This window comes from Lissotriton helveticus, chromosome 5_1 (genome assembly GCF_964261635.1).
Source record: "Lissotriton helveticus chromosome 5_1, aLisHel1.1, whole genome shotgun sequence".
NCBI lineage: Eukaryota > Metazoa > Chordata > Amphibia > Caudata > Salamandridae > Lissotriton > Lissotriton helveticus.
In genome coordinates, this window is record NC_136065.1 from 77,603,851 (window position 1) to 77,625,190 (window position 21,340).

Genomic DNA, 21,340 nt, shown 5'->3' on the forward strand with positions numbered 1-21,340 from the left:
CAATTTTTTTATAATGGGGAGGTAGTTCTGAAAAGAACTTTTTTTTTTATGTTTTTGTTGTTTTATATTTTTTTTAGTATTTTTTGAACATTTTTTTACTTTTTTTGTATTTTCTGAACGTTTTTAATTTTTTTTTGGTTTTTTTGGGGGGGGGGGGGGAAACAAAAACGATCCATTGTAAAGGGCTCAACAGGAGCAACAAAAAAAAAGAATGTATTCTTTGGGGCGTCTCGGACAAACATTAACATGATTTTGAATAGCTCTCATAATCAAAATGATGCTACTTTCCCTGTAGCAGATGAAATCGCCACAGTGCACGCACACTTGCTTCACGTGCCCAAACAACATTTGGATGTTTGGGATCATCTCCCTCGCCTCTGGTCCCGACACCTCTGGAACAACCGATCTTCTTGCCATTGGGAGGGGATTTTGTTGCTCATCACGTAGCTGGGCAGCACTATAATTATTTGGGTGCCACCTACTCATATGCCGATGCATAGTGTGATTGCCGTAACTGTATTTTTTTTCAGTTCCCCTTGACAATCTATCACCGCATATACGGCAAAACACGTAGCGTGCATTCACATTTTTTTGCCCCTCAGGAATTCTATAGAATTGCCAAATGTAATTCTCCTTTCGATTGTACCTCCTGGGCTCCTCTGGCAAAAACCTTGGCTCTTCCTCCTCTTCCTCCTCTTCCTGTTCTTCCTCTTCTTGCAAAATTACTTCTGCAGGTGGTCCTCTCTTTCTTGGATTTGGTGGAGGTGGTGGGTTAGCACCAGCTGAAGCTACTAATGAAGCCATGTCAAAGTGTAAATAAAGGGTCTTTCTCTCACCAAGATGAAAGTCAGAGTGAGGAAAGAAGGAGGGGTTTTCATCATTTGGGAAAAGCAAAAGTTCTAAACCAATGAAAAGTGTTCATTTTAGATCACATGACCTAGTATTACATCATTAGGAAACCAAAAGTGAAATGAACCAATGAAAAGTGTTATTACCGAGTCACATGACCTGCTGTGTTTACGTTACGCGGTCGGCGCCGCGCCGCGGATCGCTTCCGGTTCGCGTACCGCTGCGCTTCCGGGTACGCGAACGTAGCACGTAATATGACGTATTACGCGAGAACGCGAAACGTCATGCTGACGCGACGCGTCACGATGTTGTTTTCTAACGCGAGAGGTGCGCAAAAGGAACGTTTACCGGTTCGCGGACCGGGTCGCGCCTCCGGATTGAGCTAACGGGAAGCTAACCGGTTCGCGTACCGGGAGCGAAACAATAAAAATAATTGAAAAAAAATTGTATTAAAAACATGTAAAAAATATTTTTCTATTTAAAGAATAATACATTGTAAAGGTTTTGATATTAGCTATTAAAAAACCAATGAAATTCACTGAAAAAACCATAGGTTATAGACCATATATAGTTAGGAATTAGCATTTACAAAACCTTGAAAATTCACTGAAAAAACCATAGGTTATAGACCATATATAGTTAGGGATTAGCATTTACAAAACCTTATTTTACTCACACAAAACCAATGAAATTCCATATATAGTTAGTTGTACTAACTATATATCACGCACCCGCAATCCACTGCTGATGATGTCACATATTACATCATTCATGACATGGTCAGTGACATCACTGATGACATCACTGATGACAACATCCAGTGACTGTATTTTTCTGTAAAGTTAAAATATGTCTTACATATTTATGAATGAGTGGATGTATAAGTGTCTGGATGAAGGATTTAGTAGGTGCATGACTGACTGTATGAGTGAGTGGTTAAATGTGTCTCACTGAGTGCATGGGTTAGTGACTAAACTGTCTTAATTTGTGCATCATTATGTCTGTTGTTCTGTAAACTGCTGCATGTGTTGATCAGTAGCTATATGAGTAACTATATGGGTTATTGATTGGTTGCCCAAGCATTTGTATGGGAGACTGAGTGTGTGTGTGGGTGGCTGGGAGGTGTATGACTCTGTGCATAGATGTATGGGTTCAAAAGTGCATGTGGAAACAGCTGTATGGGCGGTTGACTGTGTGCATGACTGTATTGGTGAGTGAATAGATATCTCAGTGCTACATGTCAAAGTAAGTACATATGTAAAATACAGTACATGTGAGAGTTGACATATATAAATAACTGTGCATAAGAGCCAGTGAATGTGTGAGTGGCTGTATGGATCATTGTGAACTTGTATCCAGGATTGTATAAGTGAGTAAATATGTTTTAGTATATGTTTGAATAAGTAAGGTGTGTTTAACTGTATAGTTAAGGAAATGGAGGTGTGATTGATTGTTTGCATGACTGTCTAGGTGTGTGTGTAACTTCATGGATGAGTGACAATCTGTGAGTCTGTGTTTACACTGAGTGTATCTAAGGTTATATTAGAGTCTGAAGAGGTTCATCGTATTATCACATGAATGATGTCATCAGTGATGTGATCAGTAATGTCAAATGAGATGTCATCAGTGATGTCATCAGTGATGTCATTTGAGATGTCATCAGTGATGTCATCAGTGATGTCATTTGAGATGTCATCAGTGATGTCATCAGTGATGTCACTGACCATGTCATGAATGATGTAATATGTGACATCATCAGCAGTGGATTGCGGGTGCGTGATATATAGTTAGTACAACTAACTATATATGGAATTTCATTGGTTTTGTGTGAGTAAAATAAGGTTTTGTAAATGCTAATCCCTAACTATATATGGTCTATAACCTATGGTTTTTTCAGTGAATTTTCAAGGTTTTGTAAATGCTAATTCCTAACTATATATGGTCTATAACCTATGGTTTTTTCAGTGAATATATATATATATATATATATATATATATATATATATATATATATATACACATTATATTTTTTCTGATATTTATAGCAAGAAAGGAAATCTGTAAGAAATGGATTACTCCCGACCCGCCAAAGGTATCAGAAAGGCTCAGTTCTGTAAGAGATGTCAGTAGACTGGACTTCGACCAAGATATGGCGAAGTTAATCCTAACGTCCTATGATTATACCTCTATCTTGCTGAGAAATGGGCTGTTCTCCTTCCTACAAAAGGGGAAAACTCTAAGAAAGGTCTAATAAGTCTATATTGCTGGACAGTCCCAGAGTATATGGTAAGAGGTGCCCTCTTCCCCCACACCCACTCAACCAAGCTGAATCAGGTCTCCTGCCCATTTTTACCAATGTATTGCAAAAGACATAGGTCCTGTGTAGTATCTTGAGTTGCACCAGACAAAATCATGATCTGATCGCCACCTCTTTGGGAGAGGCTAGGGCTATCAGCCAGTACTCATCCTCTAAGTCTCCTATGTCAGTACCAATGTTGCCGGAGCTGAAGCAATGTGTCTGATGCACTGTTAAGTCGTATTTTATACGTTAAGGAGATCGCTTTGCATACCATGTAGTCATCTAATGGTCTGTTTTCTAACGGGGATGCTTCAGGGAGGAGCTCCCCTTTAGGGACCACTGCCATTAAAGTGTGGCGGACATGAAGGTATCGGAAGGTTTCTGGGTCGACGAGCTAATATTCACGCTATAAATCAGGAAACAGCAACACTGTTCCATCCCTCCATAGATCTCCCAACCTGGAGATACCCATCAGGTCCCATTTATCAAAGCCGTGTCTTCAGCCTAATATACCCAGTATTCCTGAGTCCCATAGTGGTGTTGGCTGGGTGATCCTACCCTCTCAGTCCAGTGTTTTAAGAGTTGTGGCCACAGTTGGACCGAAAGAGCTGTGGGTCCCGTAAGGATCATATATCTTGGGGAGGTGTACAGTGCTCATGCGTATCCATGTGGCTGTAACACATAACGGTACATAAGATATGCCGTGTTGTCTGGAGGACGATGTAGCCATTGGTTAACAGTGGTGAGCTGTGCTGCCTGGTAATATCTGTGGATGTCGGGCAACGTAACACCACCGTCATACAAGTCACGTGTCAGTTTTTAGAGGGCTAAATGAGGGTTACCCCGTCCCAAAACAAGTTCCCTAATTTAGTCTCTTTAGTCCTGGAGTAGGTGTCGGGGACTGGGAATGGTGTATTTTGCACACGTAAAGGAACTGCTGCAGTGCCATCATCTTGAACAAAGCAGCTCATCCAAGAAGGGACAGGGGCAGGACCCTCCAGTGGCAAACGTGAGATGCTGTAGGGGAGCCTGGAGATTATTGTCATAGAATGAGTCAGGATTGGTGGTGATGGGAAACAACCTTTACTACACGCTCAAAACACCGCAGTGCCATCACAACGCAGATTTTACAACGCAAGTCGTTACCACGACTTGCACTGGAGGGCGATCTAGAATAAGGAATAGTGTGATTTACTATTCCAACACCTTCCCTACTGTACGTAGGCTGGAGTTGGAATAGTAAATCATACTATTCCTAAATCCAGCACCCTACAGCGCAAGTCGTGGTAACGACTTGCATTGTAAAAGCTGCGTTGTGATGTACCGCGTTGTGATGTACCGCGTGGTAACGTCATACATCCGTGGTGACATAGATACCAAATATCGGAAGCCATCAGAATCTACCTTTGCTTCACATCTCCTGTCTTGTCATGAAGCGTACCCACAGAGAACGAATAGCATCCATTTAGACCACTTAATGGTGTATCCCATGTATCTACCGAAGTTTGTGAATATGTCCAGTATATGACTCAGGGAGACGCGTGGGGCTGCTATATACAATAATATATCATCAGCGTACAGAGAAAGTATGTCTTCCCACTCCTCCATCCACTGAATTAAAGCTAGCCTGACTGATGATGGGTGTTACCCAGAAACCGGTCCCAGGATGCTTGTTTCCGGTTCAGGGAAGACCTGGCTTGGCAATTCGGGCTGGACTGTTCCCATGAGGCACAGGGTCAAGACTGATTTGCATATAGATGGGTCTGAACTGAGGTGGCGAAGTGAGCTAAAGAATGACGATGGATTCATCCCAGATCTGTGACTGAGGGTGAGTGTCTGAAATGATTTGGCGCTCAGTCCAACATCTCCTTGTGTTTGCTTCATTTAGCAATGCCATATATATAGCCCAAATAGGTAAGTAGTCAGATATCCCCTTAGCCAAATGATGCATCTCTCGGAAGACGGGACAACGTGATGAGCCAAAGTGAGTAAGAGGGCAATACGGGAGAGATGCTCATGAGCCTCCGAGTGAAATGTAAAATTCTGAGTGATGGGATTGTTTGTGCGCCATACATCTACCAACCCCATTGCTGTAAAGAGTCCATCAAATGTGTGCGGGAAGTGGTCTCGCGGCGTGGGGGTTGACGGTCAAGTGAATAATGCATGGTCATATTAAAGTCACCCTCTAATAGGAGTTCACCCAAGACCAGAAGAGTGATGCTGTGTAAGGCCAGTGGAATATACACTGATAGGATATTTATTGGTTCCCCCTCCCATATCCCAGAGAGGGCTGTGTATCTATGTAGTGTATTGTAGGGGGATTGCTTCACTGTTTTTTTAATAGAATGCCTACTGCTCTAGAGCTTGTCGTGAAACCTGCATGTATCACCAACTTGTGACCCCTGCCGTCTAGGGCTTTGCAAGTGTTACCCATCAGATACATCTCCTTGTAGGAGGACCACCATCAGGTGAATGCCGTTTAACATATTGCAGCACTACCCCCGCTTGATTCTGTCTCCCAATCCGTTCACATTCCAGGATAGGATGCAGATATCAGAGACTGTTCGCATCGTCATTCCTGGGGCCGAGGGTGGTCGGTAGCCATGCGGGGCCGGGCCTGTCCGTATATACATAACACTGTGTAGTCTCTACCTTACAATATGTGTGGAGCACATCATCAAGAGAAATAACATTAAATTCAACACAACCCATTGCCTTCCCTCCCTCCCCCCCAAATGTTGAAACTCTCCATCCGGCCTCCCTGCACGGCAAACTCAAAACGGCCTGTCACCAAACTCTGCAGAGTGGCCATCACCCCACCCCAACATGAAACAAGTAAAGAAACTGTGGACCACCCAACGAACTGCACCCCCGGCCTCTCTCATAACTAGTACCAAAGAGCACAACGATATCCCACAGTAGTGCAAAACATTTAAATAGAATTTTCGTCTATCATCCCATTGCATCTATATATTCCAGCCATCTTCATAGGTTCCCTGCCACCCATATCTCAGTAGTCTGGGGTCTGTGCTTCAAACCTGGCCTGTGCCACACACAGTTCCATGTCACCGTGTGAGACGTCTCATAGTGCGAAAATAGCCCAAAACAGCTCTGTGCGTTCTGTTTATGGATCGTGTTCAGGAGGTTCCTTGGTTCCTCTTGATGTGTTTTCCCGGGTCTGTTGTCCTGATGAATCTCCTGAACTGCATCATCGTCATCCATGCCAGTTTATAGCTCCCTGCTTGGCGACAGTTCTCCAACCATCCAACCCCACCCAGGACTCTGCTGGGGATGTGAAAAACAATGTTATTCCCTCTGCTTCCACTCGTAATTAAGCCGGGAAGAGCATTGCACACTTAATAGCGTTGTCCCTCAATGCTTTTTGGACTTCGAGAAAGCTGCGGTGTTGTCTCTGAACTTTGAGCGTTAAGTCCTGAAAACATTTCATTTGTGCATTCTCACAAGTCACTGGGGGTGCCATGCGGGCAGTTTGTAATATCACGATCCGGTCTCTGAAGTTAAAAATTCAGGCTATGATAGGTCATGGGGCTGACCCCCCGGAATCGGTGGGACCGTTGCACCAAAAAGTATTTAGACAGGCCTCGAGGCTATAGTTCCCTGGTCACTAGATCTTCAACAAAGAGGTCTACTGCAGGCTCCCCTGCGTGCACCGGAACCCCCAGTATAGGTATGTTGTTGTGTTCAAAGTCCTCCACTCAGGCCTCCATTGGGGCATTATCCTTTCATAGATCGTGAACTTGGCTTTTGAGGGTCTTAGTGTCTAGGCCGAGAGCGGTGGAAGTGTCTTCTATTTCCTTCCCTCATGAGCTCATATTCCGCAGATCCGCCCTCATTAGGGATACCTCATTCGTGACCAAGTCCATAAGTGTTTCCAGCGAGAACTTTATCCCCTGGATCAAGGCCATGATATCTTGCAGCATCAAGCCGTCCTCCCCTGATGGAGGTGGCCCCACAAGCGGCATCTGGTCTTGTGCCTCTTGGCAAAATGGGCGGGAGCTGCCCTCCGAGGCACTGGGTCTAGCCCGTACCCACTGGTTGGTACACAGCGGCCAGGCTCATCCTCGACCTCCCCAGACGGACGCACATAACCCCTCACCCCAGGAAACCCCAATGGTTACGAGTCATGAAGAGATACCAGTACAATACAAGTCATACACGGCATCACACAACCAACGCATGACCTTTCACCAGCCCACCAGGAAACTCAGACCCGGATCCCTCGCTGCCACCTGTTGCATCCGCCGGACTAACAGGGGAGGCTGCTCGTTCTCCCATTTGGCAGCCAAGATCTGAAACGACCTCCCCCAGCACCTCAGAGCCTCACCATCACTCCAGCAACTCAGGAAGGACCTCAAAACTTGGATGTTCAACCAATCGGAGAACTGGAAGCATCAAAATGATACTCCTCGAGACCCTCACGGGTGTAGGAGCCGCGCTCTACAAATCCTGATTGATTCATGGCCTGTCAGCTGAAAGGACATACCCCTATTTCTACCCTGCCATAGACTCAGAGCTGGGGTGGATGTGGGGTGTGGGCTCCAGGGGGCTGTACCAGCAGAGCTTTGACAGACATGAACCAATGCTACTCTCAGATGGACCGGGAGGCCATTACAATCCATTGGGGATGCAGACAGTCTCTGACTGCATGGACTATACGTCTCTAGCTCCATTGTTTCAGGGGTCGGCCTCCAAGCCTCTCCCCAGGATATAAAAGTGGATCCACCAGCCACGGGAGGATGCTTTCCCACAAAGATTCAACAACCCTGAGATTAGCAGGTGAGACAGTCACGCTGGCAACCAGTGAAGAAGAGGCATGTGCTTTTGATACAGAGGAGTAGGACATGATGGTGATGGATTGATCAGGGCTCTTCCCATTGTCCCTGGAAGACATTGTGATTGCCATGAACACCAAAGATATACTCCAGCTAGCCATCAAAGGTATCTAGACAAGCAAATAAACAAAACTGGGTGATAACCTCATGAACACACTAGTCACATATTAACATTATCATATGTCAGGAATGACCTGATCTCATCATCAGAAGGCTGCCACCTTCAAGATAATCAAACTGTGATCCTGCCTTGGCGATGCAAGAGTGCAATTGGCCCATACTGATGGCGCTAATGCGCATGCGCAGTACCATGGTTCAGGCCATTTCAGAAGCCTGAGGTCCCCCTTGGATCTGGGCCCATTCATTCAGTTCGGGTGACATCATTGATAAAATAAAAACTGCTTAGGCCTGCAAAACTGGTTCTTGTATACTTTTAATTTCAGTGCCACAATGCAACATCCACTGGCCTTCTCTCCAGAGCTCCGAGCAAGCTGTGTGTCTCTCAAAGTGTTGCGCCAGATGTGCGTGAAATGCCCTCCCTGGTTCCAAGTAGTACAGGCGCACTGCAGCTTCCTAAAGCTGTTGCGTTGCACAGGAGGAAAGTGGGCCATGTGGCCGTGCAGGTATACTCAGGAATGTCATATGATGTTAAAAAGGTGTCTTAAGTGCACGGCTGTAACCAGAAGGGGGTTTCCCGGTGCTGGTCACAGGTAAGAAGACAGCAGAAGAGGAAGGCAGGCTAAAGAGGAGAACAACCAGGTCTTCAGTCGCTTCTGAAAACGTAAGTGGCTTAGAATCTTTCTTAGCGAAGATGGCAAAGAGTTCCATAGGGCTGGGGCAAGGACATGGAAAGAATGTTGCCCCTTCTGGCTCTTCTGTGACGGGGTGTGGACACCAGATTCAAGTCTGCTGAGCGCAAGGCTCTCATAGGGGAAGAAAACTGCATCAGAGCAGCAAGACTTGGACTCTCGCTTCACGACTAAAATCTCTAGGAGACACACTCATTCTATATTTTAAATCTTTTTCACATATAAATGTTGGCCAACAATAAACATTTTATTCGTCACATGCCGCTCAATCTTCTTCACCTTGCACCTTTTTGGGTCACAACAGACAAACAGCCAGGCCGCACATTCCTTGTTGAAAACACGTGCAATTATTTTATGTGGTCACCGTCATCTTTAATTGTTTCGTTAAGTGATCCAGAGGGCGTGTATCCGTACAGGCTTTGAGGAGACTGCTTTGTTAGCTACACAACAGAATACATCGCTGAGAAGTACAATGTCTCACTGAGTTCTGTTAATAATGAGCTAACAAGACCAGCCAGTCAACAAGCAGCACATATGTGAGTGTCACCTCATGGGGAAGGTTTGGAAACTTACTTACAGGTTCAAGGATTGACATGATGCCCATGGAGGGATCCCTCAGGAATGGAGAGACTCCACAGGAAACTAAGATGTGGGGGGGGCAGTCTCTGCAGGTGAGGGAAGGTGACTCAGAGGGATAGGGTCAGCCTCCCCCCTCATCCAACAGGAACAGAGACATGTGTGGACAGACGGCCTCGCCAATGGTGTGACCACGGTGCAATCGTTGTAAAGAAAGGTCTCTTTATCTTATTTCAGAAATGAAAAATACCAATGATCTGATGTCCCCGAACCACACCCCATGTTTTCAATGAACGCTGAGCCACTGATGTTTATTGTTTGAATCTGTATTTTTAGCAAAAATGATACGTAAAAGAAAAGGATGATTGAAATGAAGATTTACAAGACACACATGGAGGTCTGGGAGGACTTGAAGAAGGATGTGGTGCCTGGAATGAGTGATCAGGGACCTGGGCAGAGGGTTGAGGGTTGAAATGAGGCTTCTGAAGAGTCAAGAGGATGCTACGGACTGGAGGGAGGTCACTGCAGACCGGAGAGAGATTTTTTTTAGGAGTAGGAGCAGATCTGAGGATTACAATGAAGTTTATGAGAAATGGACGCAACCTCTAATTGGAGGGAATTTACTAAAGAATGAGGCCTGAACATGGCTTTAATTACATTTCAATGCTGTTTGGAAGCACTGAAGGGATGTTTTGAAGACTGCCATCGTAGTTAGGAAACTTAGAATTCGTTTTTCCACAATTCCTAAATGAGGAAACCAAGGAAAGTTTCCAGAATGTGCATTCGTTTTCTGTGTGTTCAGGGTACTCTTCTGAGGACTTCAGGCAGGATTTATAGATACAAATATGTTTTGTGAGGACAGCAGCTCATTTCTGTAGCAATTATTTCAAGACTCAAAGGAGTTTTCTGATGACTCATAAGGATTTATGAAAATGTAAGAGCATTTCCTGATGATACAAGGGAGTTTTCAGAGGAATCAAAGGTATTTTCTGAGGACTTAAGGTTTTTTTGAGGATACAAAGTGATTTTATGAGGCTCTGAAAGCTTCCTGGCACTTTGTGTGAGCTTAGTAGTGGCATTTAAACACTGCAGCAGTGAGACCTGCTCCTTACACACTGAGAGGAGGATAATAAACCAGCCTTACCTGCTCAGGGTGCTTCTGACATCCTGCAAAACAGAGACACAAACACAGGGAAATCAGTTTCCAGAGAAGATGTTAAAGTTATGGCAGCATTTTTAGAAGTGAAACACTTCGATCTATCTACAATTAGAAAACAGTGGCTGGGGTCACATGACACGGCACATTCTGTGGCATCGCATGACCAAGCATAGAATGTGACATTCAGAATGAGACCACATGACATAACAGAAACTGATATTCTGAATGGTAATGACACAGAACAGAGTCATTCACTTGACACATTGTATCATGTTCTCAACAGGGTCACATGTATGGACATCATTTAGGGCTTGCCAGGGGCAGCAGCTGCGACTCCTGGATTGCCCCTTGTGACCCCTGGCACTGCTTGTGTGACCCCTGGCTTCAGAGGTAGTAAAATCAATGCCAAGAAGACAGAGGCAGGTCACCCCTATGAGAGTTGTGCTCCACCTTCGTTTTCTGCCACTTTATTACATTAACAGTGAATAATCTGCCAGAAGTCCTTGTTGTAGATCCTAGTGTGCCATGTTTTATTATACTAATAGCATTACAGGTAACAGGCGTTGCAGGAGGAAGTATGAACAGGAGGGATACTGGAAGAGTGTTCTTCAGAAGAGTAAGGTACAAAGAGAAGCATTACTAAAAGAGTGCCATGAAGGAGTAGTTAAGAGCCGAAGGGGTAGAAGGGTGCCCCGCAGGAAGAGGTACAAGAAGAAGGGGGGAGCTAGAAGGTGCCCTGCAGGAGGAGGTACAAGAAGAAGGGGTATTAGAGGAGTGCGTGTAAGTGGAAGTCATCTAGGAAATGAGATCACAGCTGCCCAGGAAGAACAAAGACCTGTGACCACCTCTTGGCAGTTATGGATTTTTGAAGGATCTGCTTGTGTGAAGCTCCCGCCAATTACTGGATCAATTCATCCCAGCATGGGGTGAGCTACTGGAGTGAAGAGGCTGAGAAGGGAGACCCTCTATTCAAGTTTAAAAAAGAAACAGGTATGAGCAAAGGATTTGGAATATTGGACTTTTTATGACAAGTTGCTATGACCCGCATGTGACATGGCTAAGTTCATGTCAGTATAAGGACTCAAACGCACGGTTTAGAGGGGGACGCCAGGTTCACAGCTGGCAAATGGAAAGTGTCCTCATCAAAGATAGAGAATAACTCTAAGAGAGAATATAAACTATTAAAGAAATAATTGTGAAGCACTTTCAGATCAATATTTACAACTGTGAAATCTGTGTGCGTTGTAGTGGTTTATTGATTCACAGCAAATGACTACACCTTGATGACCACTCTCAGAGGACCAGCATTTGTGATGAAATACTCTGTGACATCAGAGCTTTTAGGAAGAGCTGAACATAGGACTACTATAGTAATTCATGACCATCTATGATGTAAATGGTGTTTTACGTTCAATATGATTCAGAATGTGTCAAAGAAAACATCTTTCTAGTAAACATTTAATTTTTTATATATAACAAGAATATATTGTTTCTATTTACATGTTTCTCTGAAATTCTATCATCTTTGAAGGTACTGCTCCCCACATCTGTGAATTGTCCATTTCTGGGGTCTTCAACCTTTTCTGTAATAAGAGCCACTTATGATCAAAGAAAAGCTCCCGAGATACTATTATTTGTGTTGTAATGGTGACCACGACGAACAAGATTACAGTAGTGGTCGTCCCGTGCACGATTACAAGCAATTTGAAATGCCTCTGCATGAGTAATACAAGACGGCCATAGGTGCAATGCCCCCGAACCATGGTAATAATATTAATAATACGTCTCTCCAAACCTGCATGAGTAATACATGACGGACATAGTTGCAATGCTGCCGGGTAATAGTATTAATAATGCGTCTCTCCAAAGCTGCATGAGTAATACATGACAGCCACGGGTGCAATGCCCCCGACCCAGGGTAATAGTATTAATAATACGTCTCTTCAAAGCTGCATCAGTAATACATGACAGCCATAGGTGCAATGCCCCCGGTAATAATATTAATAATACGTCTCTCCACAGCTGCATGAGTAATACATGCCGGCCATAGGTGCAATGCCCCCGGCCCATGGTAATAATATTAATAATACGTCTCTCTAAAGCTACAGGATTGATCACTCAAATAACAGCTTTAAATATATTTTAGAAATCAATTTTTCCTCAAAAGATCAGTCCATGAGTTCTGAAACTCAATACATATTCATCTCAAATACAGGCTTCAGAATTTTAGTGAACATATATATTAATTCAACCAAGCAAAAACGTCTAATTTTGAAGCCTGGGCTACACACAAGAGCAACTTGCAGGTATCTGGAGCAGTTGTGTAACGAAACTTGAGGGGGACCCCCTGCAAACCACATGGAGGGGGCCCCCCTCCCAACCTCCGTGCCAGTCTAGAGCTCTCAGGCCAGCGACGTGCCATACTGCAGAGGATGCGGGGCTATTGTTACGCCACTGTCACCAATCCAGCCGTTGTAAGTAACACTGGATGGTGGAGTTAAAGGTTGGGCTTAGTCTGCCAGCAGGCTATCATATGTGGTGATTCATTCATTAGAGGGTCCCTGCCATCAGTACGCCAGGGAAGTTTGCCCAAGTTTAGGTGGGTTTCCTGATGCAGACTCCTGTCATGATATACAACATCGGGCCCACTCATCGTTCAGTTTTGACAAAAGTGCATCCACTGCTCCTTCTCGTTTCCGTTTTAAAACATTAGACAAAGCGACAATGCAGTATTTCAAAAGCAGATGTAACTACAAAGAGCACATTTTGATAATACATTTTTATTAGTAGACAATAGCAATCTTAAGAGGCATTGCATAGCTTCATACACACTGTGACCCCAATTCCATTACATTCTCTCTCTCTCTCTCTCTCTCTCTCTCTCTCTCTCAGTCAGTCAGTCAGTCAGTCTCTCTCTCTCTCTCTCTCTGTCATTCAGTCTCTCACAGTCAGTCAGTCTGTCAGTCTCTCTCTCTCCCTCTCTCTGTCAGTTAGTCAGTCATTTGGTCTCTCTCTCTGTCAGTCTCTCTATCTTTCTCTCTCTGTCAGTTTCTCAGCCTGTCTGTCTCTCCGTCAGTCAGTATTCAGACTCTGTGTCAGTCAGTCTCCACTCTCTCTCCACTCTCTCTCTACTCTCTCTCTACTCTCTCTCCTCTCTCTCTATCTCCACTCTCTCCACTCTCTCTACTCTCTCTCTTCTCTCCACTCTCTCCACTCTCTCTCTCTATTATCTCTCTCTCTCCACTCTCTCTCTCCATTCTTTCTCTCTCCACTCACTCCTATATCCTCTCTCCACTCTCTCTCTCGCTCCCTCTCTCTCTCTCGCTCTCTCTCTCCACTCTCTCTCTCTCTCTCCACTCTCTCTCTCCACTGTCTCTCTCGCCACTGTCTCCCACTCTCTCTACTCTCTCTCCACTGTCTCCCTCCACTCTCCATCCACTCCCTCTCCACTCTATCTCTCCCTTCTCTCTCTCTACTCTCCCTTCTCTCTCTCTACTCTCCCTTCTCTCTCTCTACTCTCCCTTCTCTCTCTCTACTCTCTCTACTCTCTCTCCTCTCTCTCTATCTCCACTCTCTCTCTCCTCTCTCTCTATCTCCACTCTCTCTCTCCACTCTCTCTCTACTCTCTCTCTACTCTCTCTCCTCTCTCTCCACTCTCTCTCTCCCCACTCTCTCTCCCCACTCTCTCTCCCCACTCTCTCTCTCCACTCTCTCTCTCTATTATCTCTCTCTCTCCACTCTCTCTCTCCATTCTTTCTCTCTCCACTCACTCCTATATCCTCTCTCCACTCTCTCTCTCGCTCCCTCTCTCTCTCTCGCTCTCTCTCTCCACTCTCTCTCTCTCTCTCCACTCTCTCTCTCCACTGTCTCTCTCGCCACTGTCTCCCACTCTCTCTACTCTCTCTCCACTGTCTCCCTCCACTCTCCATCCACTCCCTCTCCACTCTATCTCTCCCTTCTCTCTCTCTACTCTCCCTTCTCTCTCTCTACTCTCCCTTCTCTCTCTCTACTCTCCCTTCTCTCTCTCTACTCTCTCTACTCTCTCTCCTCTCTCTCTATCTCCACTCTCTCTCTCCTCTCTCTCTATCTCCACTCTCTCTCTCTACTCTCTCTCTTCTCTCCACTCTCTCCACTCTCTCTCTCTATTATCTTTCTCTCTCCACTCTCTCTCTCCACTCACTCCTATATCCTCTCTCCACTCTCTCTCTCGCTCCCTCTCTCTCTCGCTCTCTCTCTCTCCCGCTCGCTCTCTCTCTCCACTCTCTCTCTCCACTGTCTCTCTCGCCACTGTCTCCCACTCTCTCTACTCTCTCTCTACTATTTCTTCACTCTCTCTCCACTGTCTCCCTCCACTCTCCATCCACTCCCTCTCCACTCTATCTCTCCCTTCTCTCTCTCTACTCTCCCTTCTCTCTCTCTACTCTCCCTTCTCTCTCTCTACTCTCCCTTCTCTCTCTCTACTCTCCCTTCTCTCTCTCTACTCTCCCTTTTCTCACTCTACACTCATTCCACTCTCTCTACTCTCTCTACTCTCTCTACTCTCTCTACTCTCTCTACTCTCTCTACTCTCTCTACTCTCTCTACTCTCTCTCTCCACTCTCTCTCTCCATTCTCTCTCTCCACTCTCTCTCTCCACTCTCTCTCCCCACTCTCTCTCCCCACTCTCTCTCCCCACTCTCTCTCCCCACTCTCTATCTCTCCACTCTCTATCTCTCCACTCTCTATCTCTCCACTCTCTATCTCTCCACTCTCTATCTCTCCACTCTCTCTCTCCACTCTCTCTCTCTCCACTCTCTCTCTCTCCACTCTCTCTCTCTCCACTCTCTCTCTCTCCACTCTCTCTCTCTCCACTCTCTCTCTCCACTCTCTCTCTCTCCACTCTCTCTCTCTCCACTCTCTCTCCACTCTCTCTCCACTCTCTCTCCACTCTCTCTCCACTCTCTCTCCACTCTCTCTCCACTCTCTCTCCACTCTCTCCACTCTCTCTCCACTCTCTCCACTCTCTCTACTCTCTCTCTCCACTCTCTCTACTCTCTCTCTCCACTCTCTCTCTCCATTCTCTCTCTCCACTCTCTCTCCCCACTCTCTCTCCCCACTCTCTCTCCCCACTCTCTCTCCCCACTCTCTATCTCTCCACTCTCTATCTCTCCACTCTCTATCTCTCCACTCTCTATCTCTCCACTCTCTATCTCTCCACTCTCTCTCTCCACTCTCTCTCTCTCCACTCTCTCTCTCTCCACTCTCTCTCTCTCCACTCTCTCTCTCTCCACTCTCTCTCTCTCCACTCTCTCTCTCCACTCTCTCTCTCTCCACTCTCTCTCTCTCCACTCTCTCTCCACTCTCTCTCCACTCTCTCTCCACTCTCTCTCCACTCTCTCTCCACTCTCTCTCCACTCTCTCCACTCTCTCCACTCTCTCCACTCTCTCCACTCTCTCCACTCTCTCCTCACTCTCTCCTCACTCTCTCCACTCTCTCCACTCTCTCCTCTCTCTCCACTCTCTCCTGTCTCTCCACTCTCTCCTCTCTCTCCACTCTCTTCTCTCTCCACTCTCTTCTCTCTCCACTCTCTTCTCTCTCCGCTCTCTTCTCTCTCCACTCTCTTCTCTCTCCGCTCTCTTCTCTCTCCACTCTCTTCTCTCTCCACTCTCTTCTCTCTCCGCTCTCTTCTCTCTCCACTCTCTTCTCTCTCCACTCTCTTCTCTCTCCACTCTCTTCTCTCTCCACTCTCTTCTCTCTCCACTCTCTCTTTCTCTCCACTCTCTATCTCTCCACTCTCTATCTCTCCACTCTCTATCTCTCCACTCTCTATCTCTCCACTCTCTATCTCTCCACTCTCTATCTCTCCACTCTCTATCTCTCCACTCTCTATCTCTCCACTCTCTCTCTCTCCACTCTCTCTCTCTCCACTCTCTCTCTCTCCACTCTCTCTCTCTCTCCACTCTCTCTCTCTCTCCACTCTCTCTCTCTCTCCACTCTCTCTCTCTCCACTCTCTCTCTCTCCACTCTCTCTCCTTTCTCGCCACTCTCTCCACTGTCTCTCTACTCTCTCTCTCCACTCTCTCTCTCCACTCTCTCTCTCCACTCTACTCTCTCTCCACTCTACTCTCCACTGTCTCCCTCTACTCTCCATCCACTCCCTCTCCACTCTATCTCTCCCCTCTCTCTCTGTACCCTCCCTTTTCTCACTCTACACTCATTCTACTCTCTCTACTCTCTCTACTCTCTCTCCACTCTCTCCACTCTCTCCACTCCCTCTCTCCATTCTCTCTCTCCACTCTCTCTCTCCCCACTCTCTCTCCCCACTCTCTCTCCCCACTCTCTCTCTCCACTCTCTCTCTCTCCACTCTCTCTCTCTCCACTCTCTCTCTCTCCACTCTCTCTCTCTCCACTCTCTCTCTCTCCACTCTCTCTCTCTCCACTCTCTCTCTCCCCACTCTCTCTCTCTCCCCACTCTCTCTCTCTCCACTCTCTCTCTCTCCACTCTCTCTCTCTCCACTCTCTCTCTCTCCACTCTCTTACTCCAGTCTCTCTCTCACTCCACTCTCACAAAGTAGTGTGCGTTGCCATGGGCGTCCGCAGAAATGTTTCCGGGGGGGCACATTTTTTACTTCATCACCATCCCCCTTGCACTCTTCTCACCTCTGCCTTGCACCCTTCTCGCCCTCTACCTTGCACCCTTCTTCCCTCTGCCTTGCACCCTTCTCTCCTCTGCCTTGCACCCATCTCCCCTCCGCCTTGCACCCATCTCCTCTCCGCCTTGCACCCATCTCCTCTCCGCCTTGCACCCATCTCCTCTCCGCCTTCCACTCATCTCCTCTCCGCCTTGCACCCATCTCCTCTCCGCCTTGCATCCTTCTCCCCTCTGCCTTGCACCCTTCTCCCCTCTGCCTTGCACCCTTCTCCCCTCTGCCTTTCACCCTTCACCCCTCTGCCTTGCACCCTTCTCCTCTCTGCCTTGCACCCTTCTCCCCTCTGCCTTGCACCCTTCTCCCCTCTGCCTTGCACCCTTCTCCCCTCTGCCTTGCACCCTTCTCCCCTCTGCCTTTCACCCTTCTCCCCTCTGCCTTGCACCCTTCTCCCCTCTGCCTTGCACCCTTCTCCTCTCTGCCTTGCACCCTTCTCCCCTCTGCCTTGCACACTTCTCCCCTCTGCCTTGCACACTTCTCCCCTCTGCCTTGCACCCTTCTCCCCCCTCTCCCTCCCTCTCCTTGTCAGGGTCCTGAGCAGTGCTCTGTGCTGCCTCCTGCTCTCTGGGACTCCCAGCCCCCCTCCCTCCTTGAGTCCCTGCTCTGTGCTGCCTCCTGCTCTCTGGGGCCCCCAGCGCCCCCTCTCTCCTTGGCAGGGTCCCTGCTCTGTGCTGCCTCCTGCTCTCTGGGGCCCCCAGCGCCCCCTCTCTCCTTGACAGGGTCCCTGCTCTGTGCTGCCTCCGGCTCTCTGGGGCCCCCAGTCCCCCCTCTCTCCTTGGCAGGGTGCCTGCTCTGTGCTGCCTCCTGCTCTCTGGGACTCCCATCCCCCCTCTCTCCTTGGCAGGGTCCCTGCTCTGTGCTGTCTCCTGCTCTCTGGGGCCCCCAGCCACCCCTCTCTCCTTGACAGGGTCCCTGCTCTGTGCTGCCTCCTGCTCTCTGGGGCCCCAAGCCCCCCCCTCTCCTTGTCAGGGTCCCTGCTCTGTGCTGCCTCCTGCTCTCTGGGGCCCCCAGCCCCACCCTCTCTCCTTGGCAGGGTCCCTGCTCTGTGCTGCCTCCTGCTCTCTGGGGCCCCCAGCCCCCCCTCTCGCCTTGGCAGGGTCCCTGCTCTGTGCTGCCTCCTGCTCTCTGGGGCCCCCAGCCCCCCTCTCTCCTTGGCAGGGTCCCTGCTCTGTGCTGCCCCCTGCTCTCTGGGGCCCCCAGCCCCCCTCCCCCTCTCTCCTTGGCAGGGTCCCTGCTCTGTGCTGCCTCCTGCTCTCTGGGGCTCCCAGCCCCCTCCCTCTCTCCTCTCTCCTTGGCAGGGACCCTGCTCTGTGCAGCCTCAGAGGAGCAGTGGAGACTTCTGTCTCTGGGGCCCCCACCCTTGTCCCGGGCCTGCCTCTGGCTCTGGCTGAAGAGAAACAATTGAGGTTACGTAGTTTTCGACTCCGCTTCATATCTAGCTGCCATTTTGTGCTTAGTCGCCATTTTTTGTTGCCTCACTCTGGCAGCACGGCGAAAGCGGTGTTTTTGCCTTTTCAGCTGCTACGTGTCCCTTCTGTTAAAGAGTAACCCTTGTCCTTGATTACTAAACCGATGTTAGGGCCTGGCCTAATTTGTTAAATCCATGTCTAGACTTATTAATCCTTGCCTTACTCCACTGTTTGGGCCCCACCATTCTTCCTGACTTTATCTTATTTGACTGGCCTTCGCTATTCTCTTTGTGTATTCTCTTGTTACATAAGCTATCCTTTGAAGCATTCAAACATGTTCTTCGACCTGCAAACTGAATTACGGGCACTAGTGTTGATTAACTTGAGGGGAGGAGAACACACGGGGTCTGAAAGAAGGGTGTGTTTTGGACATTCGATAGCTTGTTTTCGAACTATTCCTATTCGTCACGTTTGTATGTTTTGGGAGTGGGTATTGTAAATGTATATAAGATTGTGCGCCACGGATTTAAGTGGCAGTCTCCTGAGAATATACCCTTAGGGTACTTCGTGGACAACTGTGCTTAGCTGCAGCTAATAAATCTGATTTTCTACGCCCAACAGTGTCTTGTGTCTCTGTTCGACAAGGCAGGTGAACCCGGAGATATTAGGCGTGCCCTGCGCCGCTTGGCCCATAAGGCCCGGTTCTCCAATATGTATGTTGATACTTTGTTTCTCTTCAGTCAGAGGGAGGGGGCGAGGGGCTCAGAGCAGGCTGCAGCCTGCAGCTGCTTTCGGGGGAGAGAGGCTTGCAAGCCTCTCTCACAGCTCTCAGAAGAGCTGAGGTGGGGGGCCGGGGCCCCCTTCATTAATTGAGGAGAGAGGGCCCGCCCCGCACCGCGGGCCTGCGGGGGCATTTGTTACGCCCCTGATCTGGAGAGATACCAGTAGCTCACAAGCTCCTCGTTGGAGAAGCCTGATCTATTGCAATCAGAAGTCAGTAGAGTTACTGCCTTAGTGGGTGGTAGCAAGCAGGGGACCACTATCATCAGATAACCCAAACGCATAGGACCCTTTGAAGGTCATCAACAGATCATGGGCCATCGTCCTTGATGACAAAAAAGGTTTATCAACAGGTCAGAAGTCACTTTCCTGTAATTACAAGAGAGGTTACTCCATAAGGTCACGTGAGAGCATCCTAAAATGAGTCATGAGGTCATATCAACTGGTCCGGGTCCATCATTCTAGCAGGAGGCAAGTGTGGTCCTCTCTTGTAAGAATGATGAGCCTCCCCTGGACTGTGGGTCTAACTGGTCCCATTTCATTTCTCAACACTGACACAAAACTATGGGCCAAACTATATCTACATTGGTGGTGGTGGACTTGATTCCCAAATGGCTCAACAGGGGAAATATAGGTTTATTATCTATCATTTTCCTAGAAGCAGAAATGGCATTTGAGCATGTGTTTAGACTAACTGGTGAATTACATGTGTGTACGAACCAGAGTGGGGTGCTCTCTTTCACTCTTGGAGGGATGCTCTCTGTCACCCTCTGAGGGATGCTCTCTGTCACCCTCTGAGGGATGCTCCCTGTCACCCTCTGAGGGATGCTCTCGGTCACCCTCCGAGGGATGCTCTCGGTCACCCTCCGAGGGATGCTCTCGGTCACCCTCCGAGGGATGCTCTCGGTCACCCTCCGAGGGATGCTCTCTGTCGCCCTCCGAGGGGTGCTCTCTGTCGCCCTCCGAGGGGTGCTCTCTGTCGCCCTCCGAGGGGTGCTCTCTGTCGCCCTCCGAGGGGTGCTCTCTGTCGCCCTCCGAGGGGTGCTCTCTGTCGCCCTCCGAGGGATGCTCTCTGTCACCCTCCGAGGGATGCGCTCTGTCGCCCTCCGAGGGATGCTCTCGGTCAACCTTGGAGGGATGTCCTGGATAATCTCTGTCACCATCATCTAGTTCCCTTTACATGGAGCTACTTCTCGGGAAGCTTCTTGGCTGTAAACTAATCAAACTATTTGAGCAGAGCATCACTGTTAAAGTGACAGCGTATGACCACAATAAGGAGATTTATACCTCTAAGGCCACCCAAAGCCATATTGTTGAGGAATTTGGTTGCTGTTCAGGGTGTCAAGATAATACAGTCATAAATCAAATTTCTTTTGCTGGCGGGCAGCAAGTTGCGGATTCATTTTGCACACTCTGTAATATAACCAAGGGTTACCCGTCATATTAAATTGTCACTATTCTTCAAACTAAAGAGTTTTCTGTGGCAATCTCTATCTTTATCTGGGGTGACAAAAAACAGTGAGCTGCCATTACCTATTCCAGATTCCTAGTTATATAGCTGTTCACCCTAACAATCGGTTTGGTGACCACCTACATCAGGAGAAAAGTAACCGCATTAGAACAGAAATGTTTTCAAATTTCTTCGAAAATGAGAAATTTGGTTTCTTTCCAATTCTCTGAGGTGTTGTCTCTCATTAAGCTTTCCATTTCTATCGAACTTTTAACACATTTTTCTTCTTGGTCTTCATATATTATTTACTGTCACTGAAATTGCTTGGTGTTTTGCATCCTCCCTAATAGATAAAATACATAAATAATTTGTATATAGATGGGTTATTAACTTGTATATCACACCGTAAACCGTGACTGTACATTTCACAGTTTGTACATTGAGTTGGGCTCAAAGCATCAAGTGGGAC

The 21,340-nt window shown here is 47.5% G+C and overlaps 1 protein-coding gene across 1 annotated transcript in view; it reads right to left on the reverse strand.

The window, feature by feature from the left end:
- The window catches only part of LOC144754159 (E3 ubiquitin-protein ligase TRIM39-like), a 78,865-nt gene that overhangs the window by 35,286 nt on the left and 22,239 nt on the right, over positions 1-21,340 (reverse strand). Inside the window, exon 4 of the mRNA XM_078641741.1 lies at positions 10,531-10,553. Within this exon, the coding sequence (XP_078497867.1) occupies positions 10,531-10,553 (23 nt within the window). The remainder of the gene's footprint in view (positions 1-10,530; positions 10,554-21,340) is intronic.